Raw genomic sequence first — 13,216 nt, forward strand, 5'->3', positions numbered from 1 at the left:
CCTTCCTAATCTCTCCCTGGTTCTAAGAATGCTTCTCCTCCCCTCCGAGACAAGCACAGACAGAACGAGATACATACCTCCTAGAAATGCACACTCATAATGGCTGCAGGTCTTATTTGTGCTTCGAAGGATAAGATTATTGCTAGTCCCATCCTTTGACACATGAAAAATCTCATTCAGAGGTATTATAATGATTCTTCCACTTTCGTTTTCTTTATCAAAAAATTTTCCAATGGCAACCCCAAAGCATGTGTGAATGGTTAACAGAATGTGTTCGTCACTTGCTGCTTGAGGTTTGTCTGAATGTGCCAAGGTGAAATGGCCAAATCTGGCTTGGTTTAGCCCTCCGAAGGTAAATGAAGTACCCTGGATTGTGCTATACACCACATCTTTGTAGCTATCCTCACAATGTCTTCTCAGCAATTGCAGGGCTTTGGTCAGGTAAAAATGAAAAGCTTTGAATTGGAAGCCATAGATATAATCTTTTCGAGATTGGCCAGCCATCTTCACAGCTTTATTGAACAGATGGTAAAAGGAAGTTTGCTCTTGAGCTTCAGAAATATATGCCATCAGGGCTATTCCATGGTTATCCTTAAACGTCATAGGGAGAGAGAGCTGAGTCTTCTGAGCTTCCCATTTGGTTTTTGCATTTTCCCACACATCCTCAAAGAGCTGATGGCTTGCTTTTTCTTCCTTGAGCAGTTGGGGAACAAATTTGAATTCCATCCTCTCAGTACATTTCTGGTATTCATCATCAAATGCATTATCTGCCATGTCTAACATATTAGCCTTTACCTTCAAAAGAAAAGGAAATTAATATTCTTGAAACAAGATATTTGGTGTGTCTTTTTCTCTCACACTACTACCTCCACACTCTCATACCCTGCCAAGACTCTCTCCCTTGCTTACAACCAAATTTGGATTTTTTTTTTTCTTAAGAAAGAAAGGGGGGAGGGGGGGAGAGAGAAATTGGCGGCCTCCTGCACACCCCCTATTGGGGATCAAGCTCACATCCTGGACATGTGCCCTGACTGGGAATTGAGCTTTGATCTCCTGGTTCATAAGTCAATAGTTAACCACTGAGCCACACTGGCTGGGCTGGATATGTTTTTTTATGTAGAAAGTATATCCTATTGCTATTGATAATTTTTCTCAGCTATGCCCTATTTGTGTGAAAGAGTAAATGTTAGTGGGTAAGATATGGGTATGATTATACCTGTAACTCATTTATTTGAACCTTGTGGTATATAAGAAAAACCATTGAGTATAAAAGTTGAAGAAATTGGTGGCAATCCTGGCTTTGAAAATATACTTAGCCAGATTTCCTCAATTCCTCAAAACTGTTGAGTGAACATAAAATTATAATGCATAATAAATACATAATAGTAATATCACCCTCTTCTTTTTTAGGACATTCCCTTGTCCATGTGATTTGGATAGGACTGATTCTGTACCTTCAGCCCCAGTAATAAGCAATAAATCAGGCTTAAAAACCAGAGCACTCTTTCTTTTTCTACAATCACAAGCTCTAATGATAATATTGACTTGGGAAAGCCCATAGTTATCCTTTTAATTCCATGGAAAAGCCTATCTTTAAATAAAACCAATAACGAAGCCCCAATAACATTATTTAGGCCTTGGGTCTAGCTATCTGAAGGCTGTATTTTATCTTAGTCATAAGAAGCAACAAATGCCTATTTGCTTTGAGCATGTTTGCATTGTTTCTGCTATGTATAAATGAAAAAGGCCCAATCCACCTTTAAATGATACATATGAGAAACAGGGTGGTGTAATATAATTAACACTAGCTTAGGGTCAGAAAGGTGTGGGTTCAAATTCCATTTCTGTTACTAACTAGGTACTAATCAAGTATGGGAAAGTTATTTGACATTTCTGAGCTTCAATCTTTTCATATAAACATGAGGCTAAGGTAAGGAAACATGCGTTAATTGGAATTCTGTTGTAAGGATTAAATGATATAATGAATAAATGCAAAGTCTTAGCTCCATGCCTGGCACATGTCAAGCCTTCACCAAACTGTGATTATTTTTATTTCATTATAGAAATATATTTATTATACTGTAAATTATTCAAGGATAGGATCTGTACTATATTTCTCTTTTGAAGTCCAAGCATCTATACATTGAAGTTAATTATATAAAACACTGCACTCTGACCTACTGATCATAAAACAGGATGAACAAATCTGCCCAGGGATACCATTTAAGGGTTTCTACAAATGAAAAGATAATGCCCTCCACATCATTCTCTCTTTCCACTATTCTATACTACTTCTATGGCACACTGGTTGCATAAGCTATACTCTCAGTTGGAGACCTTAGTTAGAGACTTTATAGACACAGATTGAGTAACTTGTCTAGAACTGAAATTTGAACCTGAGCAACCTAGTTCCAGAGTTTGTCCCCTTAATTAAAATGTTATTTCCAGTGATGAAGACCATTGGAATTTATGTAGCACTTCTAAAAGGGTTTAATTTGTTCTCATAGAAACCCATATGAAAGGTTGGGAAGACGATTCATAACACCATTTTACAAATGAAGCAATTATACTGGCATCAGAAACTAATTTTTCTTGATTACCTGCCACAGAATATTCTTCTGTGAAACACCCCTGTACTCCTGGGTCTGTAGGTCAGTTTCTTGAAGTGGGAATTTGAGCTTCAGGAGACTAATTCCCTGCTATCTTCTAGCCAAGAAATTCACTTTCCTCTGCAGCACAGAATGTACCAGAGGATAGCCTGGTCTCCAATGACTGTTTTATCTTTAAGTCTTAAGACTTCAACATATTACAAGACATCATACCCTGAAACTACCACCTCCTACACTCCTCCATATCACATCCAAGTTGATCCAATTTGTTCCTGTCTGCTCTATGCCTCTAACCAGTCTCCACCAGTCTAATTTTAGGCATCAAGTCTTTCTGGACCAAGGCCACAGTTGATTGTGTGTTCTGTACAACGAGTGCCTGGAACAGTGAAAAAGTTCACAAATGCCGCCACTGTCCAGGGACCAGGGGATGGACATTAAAGGTACAGATACAAAAGGCTAGGTGAACACACTGGTTATATATTATCTTCCTCTGATTTATCCATTGAAACAAAGGCCAATGCTGGTGAAATTAAATTACCAAAAATTTATTACAAAAATGTAGAAATGATCTAAATGTTCAGAAAAGAAATTATAGAAATGCGTAGAAAAACCCTTTAAACTTTTGTTGCAAAAGAATATTAAAAATGTAAATAAAAATCAGTGAATATTAAAAATGTAAATATTTGTTGCAAAAGAATATTAAAAATGTAAATAAAACTACTTCATATAGCCAAGACCGGTTTGGCTCAATGGATAGAGCATCAGCTTGGGGACTGAAGGGTCCTGGGTTCGATTCCGGTCAAGGGCATGTACCTTGGTTGCAGGCATATCCCCAGTAGGGGATGTGCAAGAGGCAGCTGATCGATGACTCTCTCTCATTGATGTTTCTAACTCTCTATCTCTCTCCCTTCCTCTCTGTACAAAATCAATAAAATATATTTAAAAAAAAACTACTTCATATAATTTAGGGTGGCTATTTTAATAAGAAAAAAAGAATTTGTGTTGGCCAGGATGTAGAAAAATTAAAGCGTCATTGCTGATGGGAATGTAAGAAGCAGCCACTATGGAAAACAGTTAAACAGTTCCTCAAAATGTTACATATACAGTTACCATCTGACCCAGCAATACTATTCCTAGGTATATACCCAAGATAATTAAAAATATATGTTCACACAAAAACATATACATGAAAGTTCATAGCAGCAGTACTTATGCATAAGAACAAAAAGTGGGAACAACCCAAATATCCATAAATTGATTCATGGATAAACAGAATGTGAATAATCATACAATGGAATATTATTCAGCTATGAAATGAAGTACTAATATATGCTACAACATAGATGAACCTTAAAAACTTTATGCTCAATGAAAGAGGCCATACAAAAGGACAGACATTGCTTGATTCCATTCAGATGAAATGTACAAAATGTCCAGAATAGGCACATCCATAGTCACAGAAAGCAGATAGGTGGGATAGCCAGGGGATGCAGGGAAGCAGGAATTGGAGCTGAATGCTAATAGCTATAGGGCTTCTTTTTAGGTTGATGAAATAATTTATATTGAGACAGTAGTGAAACTATGCACAACATGGTGAATCTACAAAAACCACTGAATTGTGAATTGTTATATGTAAAGTATATCTCAGTTAAAAATCACACTACAGTACAGGCAACAGAATATATAATCATTCTATAGACAATGTATCAGAATATAAATTAAAAAATAGATAAATTTTAAGAATTCAAGATTTTTTTAAGGAGGTACCTCAAGTCAATGGACAAATAATCAGTGGTGACATGACAGATAACAATGTGAGGGGAGGAGTTATGTAAGATACCTGAGTCATATTTTACATAAAAATATGTTACAGAATGTGTAAGGATTCAACTTCAAAAAAATAATAATAAAAGTTCTATCAGAAAAAAATATGTGGTCAAAATAGTGAAAATGGTAATTATATAGTAGTTTAATAAAAAACATGTAACCAAATACTGCAGTGTCATCTTATTTGAAAAAAAAAATACATATTTCCAGAATATTTAGTGACCCAGAGATACATTTATAGCACAGCATTTACTTAAAAAGGCAAAAAACATATGTACTGTGAACCCATTTTGTAAATTAAACACAGAGAAAGAGAAGCCAAGAAGACTATATTAATCAACAAATTAAATTTCCCCATTGAGTAGAGAGACTGTGGATGATTTTTACTCTCCTCTTTTTGTTTAATTTCAATTTTTTCAAACTTCTATAATTAAAATGTATAAAATGTATAAAATGAAAAGATGAAAACTTCTTGAAAAACTGATTTATCTATTCTCTCTGCTCCCATTTACATTATGAACCACACAGATGCCTTAGGTAATGTTACATCAAGAGTTTCTAGCTCAATGACCATGTACTTCCCATTTCCAACATTACCTGGAAGATATTCATTAGAATCATAGCTGACAGCAGCATGGTGACCATTTCAAAATTTCCTGTCTTCATTTTTCTCTTCTAAATTAAAATGAAGAAATTTTAAATTAATAGACTTGAGACTTACGGAAGTAGAGCACTATACACTATATATATTTTTATTCTGGGTGGAAGTAGGTATCATGAAGGTCAGGAAGTGATTACCAATAAATTCCAATGTCTGCTTGTCTAACACCCCCATTCTATAGATGAGAAAACAAAAACTCAGAGAACTTCAGCAATTTGCTCAAGATTAAATCTATCCATTTCCATTCTCGTCTAGATACGTTGTCTCTCCCACCATAGTCATGTTTTCTTATCACATCTCTCCTCAGCATACTCAGAAAATTAACACTAACAAAAACAAAAACGTTTCAAAATTGGTCTCCCAACTCCCAGTTTCTAAGAATTCTCCAGGAGTTAGAGACCATGTACATCATCTACTCTTCTTTCCTTGTTGCAAACCAAGTCATGCCCATTTGGGTGTAATGGAGATGATGAAGCCAGTAATGGTACAAAGCAGGTTTCCAAGGGTACCTCCTTCCCGCTCAATATTCACATTCAAGAGAAGCCCACGGATAAAGTGTCTTGCATAACTTTTTGAAGGCAGGAATGAGAATAATAAGGAACTGGGTAGGCAGCAATTCTAATAAGATTATACAACTCTGCTGGCTGAATGCCCAATATTCATCACAGTGTTTATGAGACTGAAAGGGGTAAGTAGGAGGGTAAGAGGCCCAAAGGGCTGAAGCTGTCCCAGAGTCAATAAATGACTCGTTAAAGGTGGTCTACAGTTCTTTCCACATACTTACGATACAGTTAACATTACTGAAACTGAACTAAAAATCTGTTTTATCATACCAATCACCATATTCTGGCATCTGAACATGGAATGAAAGCATAGAGAAAAGAAGACAGTCTTCCTTTTGGGCTTAGGTCCCTGCCTTTATTTAGGAGCTATTTGTTTTACTAAAGATATTAAAATATACTATCAAACATGCCACTTTTGTGTCAAACTTCCATTTCCAAAAAAGATTCGGTCTGTAAGACTTGGCAAATAACTGTCACAAAGCAGTGTGTGCCAAGAAAACTAGGAAACCAGGTTTTGTTTTAATTCTTCACTGCTGTAGTCTGAGTGTAAATAAGTAAAAATGTTTACCTGGCTTTTCTGCTTGTGGAGATTTAAATGATGCTAGGTCTCAAACTGTGTCCCCACTTTCTCTGTTGTGAGCGTGTCTTCAGAATGGGAGGTTGTTGACAGTGAGAGCTGAGACGGGAATGCTTTTCTTTTTATAAACACCCCCAGCAGTAGCTTGGCAGAGGCACATTACCCCATTTGTGTCCTGCTATTTATATCTGGCCCCCACACTATCCCTTGGAATCACTGCTGTTAACACATGAAATATCCAAGAGGCTTGTAAAGCCACAGCAATTCCTTCTAACCACACAGCGTGTTCGGTTCTGAGCCTTTAGTGTTAGGCTTCTCAGAGAGTGATCACTTCCCATTCCTAACCCTTTGACTCTGAGACGTCAAACTAAAGCAAGACTTTACCCTAGCTAGATGGTTCACATAACTAAAGGGACTTGCTGTGTTAATTGCTGGCAATGACTATGGTTATCACCATTCATTCAACCAGCTCACTGCATTTCAGGTACTGTGCCAGATGCTGGGATACACAAGCAAGCAAAACAAAGTTCTGAGAAGCATTCACAATTCATATCTTTTATATGAATATATATACTTAATCAGAATACATGTTAAGAATCTTAAGTATAAAAGGTTTATAAAAAATAAATAAATTTAAAAAATAAAATAAATAAAATAAAAACCTGTGGTACATCTACACAATGGAATACTATGCTGCCATAAAAAAGAAGGAACTCTTACCATTTGCAACAGCATGGATGGACCTGGAGAGCATTATGCTAAGTGAAATAAGCCAGTCAGAGAAAGATAAATATCATATGATCTCACTCATTTGTGGAATATAATGAACAACATAAACTGATGAACAAAAATAGATCCAGAGACATAGAAGCATTGAACAGACCATCTAACCTCAGAGGGAAGGCAGGCGAGGGGGGGGGGGGGGGAACTGGTATAAAAGACCAACCAAAGGACATGTATGCATGCATATAAGCATAACCCATGGACACAAACAGTAGGGGCATGAGGGCATGTGCTGGGGGTTCGAAACAGGTGGGGAGAGGTCAATGGGGGACAAAGGAGACATATGTAATACTTTAAACAATAAAGAATTTTAAAAAGGAACAAACCAAAAAAAAAAAAAAAAGAATCTTAAGTATAGCCAAAACTGGTTTGGCTCAGTGGATAGAGCGTCAGCCTGTGGACTGAAGGGTCCTGGGTTCGATTCCGGTCAAGGGCATGTACCTTAGTGGGGGGTGTGCAAGAGACAGTTGATCGATGTTTCTAACTCTCTATCCCTCTCTCTTCCTCTCTGTAAAGACTCAAAATATATTAAAAAAAAAGAAAAGAAAAAAAAAGAATCAAGTATAGACAAGTTTAGTGATAGCACTAAGAAGGGAAGGATTTGGTAACAATATCTGCAACTGTAACTCTCATCTGAGTGAAGTACACATAGTGAATATATTGACTACATGCTGAAGAACACTTAGAGTTCACTGACTGGATAAAAAAAATAATTGAGTGTCCTAGGAAATTCATGCATATGTACATCAAAACACGTTAATCGAATGTATTAGATAGTAGCTCTATTCATAACAGCTCCAAACTGTAAATCATTAAAATGCCTATCAAAAGTAGAATGGATAAATTGCAGTATATTATACAATGGATTTTTTTGAATATTAAAATTAATAACCTCTAATGACACAACAAATGAGGATAAATCTCTCAAACAAAATTATGACTAAAAGACACAAGGTGCATATACTACATGATTTAATTTACATAGAGTACAAAATCAGACAAAACACATCTATGGCCTTAGATGTCAGAGCAGTGGTTATTCTAAGTGGGACGTAGTAGCTGGAAGAGAATAGGCACTGGGGAGCCCCTGGGATGCTACTCAGGTTCCGTTTTGGTTCTGGGTGTTGATTACATTTGGTTGTGGGTGTTGACTTGTGAAAATTCACTAACCTATATATGTGTATTTTTCTGTGTTGTGTGTGTATACACATATATATTACTCAAAGAAACATTTTAAATTATCATAAAGTACATGCACTTTACAAAAACCCATCTCATCTCTACTCTTCAGACTCTTCAAAACCTCTAACCTCTTCTCACCTCATTGTCTAAGCAATTTAACTAAAATCCTAGAAATAGTATTATTTTTTAAAAATGGAGTTTGGTTAGGAAGGAAAAAGAATGTATGCACAGGTTTTAAGCCTATGCTCATGCTGGCTTGCTTTTAAGTCCCAGGCATGTGGGCCTACAGGAAATGTGGTAGTGGTATTTCCCCATCTGTGGCCTTCTCAAATCTATTAGATTCATCTATCACTCAAAAGACTGAGTCCACCAGAAAGAACATAAACACTGTGTGAAGTTCAAAGCAAGTTTTGCCTTGTTTATTCCCAATATGCCATTGTTCCATTCCTGTTTTTTTCCATTTTAAAACTCTTGATATCATTCATTCAACAAATATTTAAGTCATTGCAATGTTCCCAGCACTGTTTTTCCCAGGTACTGGGGTTATAACAGTGAACAAAATAAATATCTTGCCCTTGTCAAATTTATATTCTTGTGGGAGGAGGCAGTCAAATAATAACTACTCCTTAAAAAAAAAGTAGTACAAGGGAGATTAGGAGTGCAGAGAGAGTTTGCAATTTAAATGGATGATTACGGATAACTCATTGAAAGTTTACATTTAAACAAAGTCTTAAAAGAAATGAGGGAGATCAGCCATGAAGATTGTGGTGGAAAAGTGGTCGGGCAGAGGGAATTCAAGCAGGCCAATATGGATGGAACAAATAGGTAAGAGAAGAATAGTAGGAGATATAGTCAGGAAGGTAAGAGGGGTATTAGTAAGATCATGTCTTTGCAGGCCACTGGAAAATGTTGAATTTTACTCAAAGAGAAAGAGGATCATCCTGACTGTTATGCTGAGAATAATCTGTAGGGTAAGAGTAGAAAGACCAGTTTACAGGTTATTATAATAATGCTAGCAGAGATTATGGTAGCTCAAACAATGATGGTAGCAGTAAAGGTGAGAAAGGTTTATGTATGTGTATGGTAGTCTTTGAGTTTGTTAAAAATACTCTTTTTGAATATTAAATTAAACATGTTTTCAAATATGGTAAGGAAAAGTATTTGTGGGTTCTAAAAAGCTAATATATTTTCAAAAAGATGATAATTTATTAAAAAGTAAATGGAAATGATCAATAGTGATATAATTTCTTACATAATAAAAATATTTGGATTTAAATTCAGAATATAATTTTAAGATTGAAGCAGTAGGATGCACTGACAGAGTGGATGTGGGCTGCAAGAGAGGTAAAGAATAATTCCAAGATTTTTAGCTTGAATAACTGGAAGGATAAAGATGTCAATGTTAAAATAGGGAAGACTCTGTATAACCGATGTCCTAGAAGTCAGGTGAAGAAAACATTTCCAAGAGAAAGAAAAGATCAAAAGTGTCAAATGCTTCTGATAGGTCAAATAAGATCAGGACAGGGAAATGGTAAGAGGATTTAACAATGTGGAAGATATTATCAGCCTTGATAAGAGCAAATTTAATGGAACAGTGGGAATGAAAGCCTGGTTAAAATGGCCTGAGAATGGAAAGAAAAGGAAATGGAGAAATACTCAACTCTTCCAAAAAGTTTTTCTGAAAAGGAGAGAAAAGCAATAAGGAAGTAGCTTAATGGAAAGGGTTAGAGGAAAAAATAAAGAAGAGAATTCAAGAGAAAAAAATTTTAAAGATGGAAAATAATAGCATGTTTGAATAATGACTCAGCAGAGAGGATGAGAGTTGGTAATACAGGAAAGAGAGAAATACTGGATCAATGTCCTTGACTAGGCAAAAGGGTGTAGAACCTAGAATACAAGTAAATGAGGTAGCCTTAGATCCATTTAGTCCCATGCATAGATGTGGCATAGGCAAAATTGAATTGAATCAACACTGTAGCTTTTCCAAGCAAGGAAAAGATGAATTTAAAAAATATGTTTTGCCAAAACCGGTTTGGCTCTGTGGATAGAGCATTGGTCTGCAGACTGAAAGGTCCCAGGTTCAATTCCAGACAAGGGCATGTACATTGGTTGTGGGCACATCCCCAGTAGGAGGTGTGCAGGAGGCAGCTGGTCGATGTTTCTCTCTCATCGATGTTTCTAACTCTCTATCCCTCTCCCTTCCTCTCTGTAAAATATCAATAAAATATACTTTTTAAAAAAATAAATAAAAATAAAAAATATTTTTATTGATTTCAGAGATGAAGGGAGAGGGAGAGAGAATAGAAATATCAATGATGAGAGAGTCATTGATCAGCTGCCTCCTGCACACCCCACACTGAGAATCGGCCCTCAACCAGGAATTGAACCATAATCTCCTGGTTTATGGTGAAACACTCAACCACTAAGCCATGCTGGCAGGGCTGGAAAAGACTTATTTTAATGTTTGGTGTGGACAAAAGATTTGACTTGATATTTCACCAAGGAAAAGGTATGAATGACAAAGCAACAGAAGATGTTCAACATCATTAGGTATCAGTCAATGTAAATTAAAACCATGATATATCCATTAAAATTGCTACAATTAAAAAGACTGATAACATCAAATGCTGATGAGGATGTGAATGAAGCAAATGAAACTCTCACACATTGCTAGTAGAAATGCAAAAGTTACTTTTGAAAACAATTTGACAATTTTTATCAAGTTAAGACCCAGCAATCCTACTCCTAGATATTTATCCAAGAGAAATGAAAGCATATGTTCACACAGACATGTACTCAAATGTTCATAACAGTTTGACTCATAATAATCAAAAGATAGGAAAAAAATCAAATTTCCATCAACTGGTCAATGGAAAAACAAATAGAATCCTACTTATCAATAAAAAGAAACAAACTTCCTTTTTTAGATCAGTAGTTCTAAAACTGACTATAGTGGTTATTACATAATTTAATAAATATGCTAAAAAACACACTAACTCATACACTTTAAATGGGTGAATTTTATAGTATCTGAATTATATATCAATAATGTCATTTTTCAAAAGGAATGAGTTACTCATACATGCAACATCATGGATGAATCTCAAAAGCATTATGCTAAAAAGTCACAACAGGCTATATACTGTATGATAATATTTAAATTCTGTGTGTGTGTTTTTTAAAATATATTTTATTGATTTTTTACAGAGAAGAAGAGAGAGGGATAGAGAGTAAGACACATCAATGAGAGAGAATCATCGACCAGCTGCCTCTTGCACACCCCCTACCAAGGATGTGCCCGCAACCAAGGTACAGGCCCTTGACTGGAATTGAACCCAGGACCTTTCAGTCCACAGGCTGACGCTCTATCCACTGAGCCAAACCGGTTTTGGCACTGTATGATAATATTTAAATTACATTCTAGAAAAGGCAAAATTGTAATGACAGAAAGCAGACCAGTGATGGCCAGCCTTGGGTTGAGGGAGGAGATTGACTACCAAGAGCATGAAGGAACTTTTTGGAGGTGATGAAATGCTTTATATCATGAATGTATGGAAGTTACATGATGGTATACGTTTGTCAAAAGTTATACTTAATTGTACACTTCAAATTTATGGAATTTATATAAATTATACCTAAATACATCTGCTATTTTTTAAAAGTAATAAAAAAACAACAACCTTGTCCACATACTCCTTGGAATGTCTTGGTGTACCCCCAGAGTTATTTATATTTCAATTTAAAGACCACCACTGTAAAGTATATGAAATGTTGCAATGACCCATGGAAGAGGCTGAAAGAGACATGAAAGGTAAGGTAATGCAAAGTACATGTATCATGTATCACAGGGACTGGAGGCTAAACTAAAACTAAAACATGTCAGCAGTGAATTACCATCATCCAAAGACCAAACAGGGCCCTGGTTGGTTTGGCTCAGTGGTTGGAGTGGTTAGAATGCTGGCTCCCAGACATGCACCACAGTTACTGTGTGCAGGAAGCAACTAATCAATATGTCTCTCTCACATCAATACCTTTCTCCTCTCTCTCTCTCTCTCTCTCTCTCTCTCTCTCTCTCCCCACCCTCCATCTCTCTCCACCACCCTCCCTCCCTCCCCTCTCGTCCTCCCCCGCCCTCTCATTCATTCTCTGAAAATCAATGGAAAAAATATCCTCAGGTGAAGATTAAAAACAAAAAAAAACAACAACAAAAAAGCGGAATCAGTCATCTCATTGAAGGCGAGTGGCCACTAGAGGTCAGGACCAGAACATGATACCTCTCTTCCAATGGCAGAACAGATTGCTCTTTGGAAGGATAGAGGGGGAAAAGGAGAAAAGAATTATGCATTTAAATATTTACTTAGCACTGGCAAGTGTGGCTCAGCTGGTTGAGCACCGTCCATGCACCAAAAGGTTGCCAGTTTGATTCCCAGTCAGGGCACATGCCCAGGATATGGATTCAAACAGGGAGGCAACAGATCGATGTTTCTTGCTGTCCCCCTTCCTCTCTCTCAAAAATCAATAAGAACATTTTAAAAATTATGTAAAGAAGGCTGTTTCAACTTATGACTAAATTTTAATTGGCAAGATTGTTTCTACCTTTAGTTGACATGAGGGTTTGTGAACTAAATTGACTTCCAATATAGAGAATTAGTTTCCTTTTCGTTTGTTTTTTCACTCTCTCTCTCTCTCTTTTTAATCTTTATTCTTCAATTACAGTTGTTCGTCTTTTTTTCTCCCATAGCTCCACCCCACCCTTATCTCCCACTTTCCCCCACTGTCCTCATCCATAGGTATATGATTTTTGTCCAGTCTCTTTACGCTTCCCCCCCACCCCCCCCACTCCCATACCCCTTTCCCCCTGAGGATTGTCAGTCCACTCCCTTTCTATGCCCCTGATTCTAGTATATTCACCAGTTTATTCTGTTCACCAAATTTTTTATTCACTTGATTTTTAGATTCACTTGATATGTATTTGTTGTTCATAATTTTTATCTTTACCTTTTTTTTCTTCTTC

At 36.4% G+C, this 13,216-nt stretch overlaps 1 protein-coding gene across 8 annotated transcripts in view; it reads right to left on the minus strand.

Moving 5' to 3' along the window:
• Window positions 1–13,216, minus strand: part of ART3 (ADP-ribosyltransferase 3 (inactive)) — a 43,401-nt gene that overhangs the window by 17,698 nt on the left and 12,487 nt on the right. For 4 of the 8 annotated variants that reach the window (XM_036413178.2, XM_036413181.2, XM_045571588.1 and 1 more), the window contains exons 1-3: window positions 6,229–6,378; window positions 5,034–5,111; window positions 78–795 (exon numbers count right to left, since the gene is read on the minus strand). In XM_036413178.2, the coding sequence (XP_036269071.1) occupies window positions 78–795; window positions 5,034–5,102 (787 nt within the window). In that variant the 5' untranslated portion in view covers window positions 5,103–5,111; window positions 6,229–6,378. Of the gene's footprint in view, window positions 1–77; window positions 796–5,033; window positions 5,112–5,606; window positions 5,675–6,228; window positions 6,379–13,216 lie in introns of those variants that run through there. The other 4 variants (XM_036413162.2, XM_036413155.2, XM_045571581.1 and 1 more) reach the window with 3 other exon arrangements.

Source organism: Pipistrellus kuhlii, unplaced genomic scaffold (genome assembly GCF_014108245.1).
Source record: "Pipistrellus kuhlii isolate mPipKuh1 unplaced genomic scaffold, mPipKuh1.p scaffold_m20_p_1, whole genome shotgun sequence".
Classification (NCBI taxonomy): Eukaryota; Metazoa; Chordata; class Mammalia; order Chiroptera; family Vespertilionidae; genus Pipistrellus; species Pipistrellus kuhlii.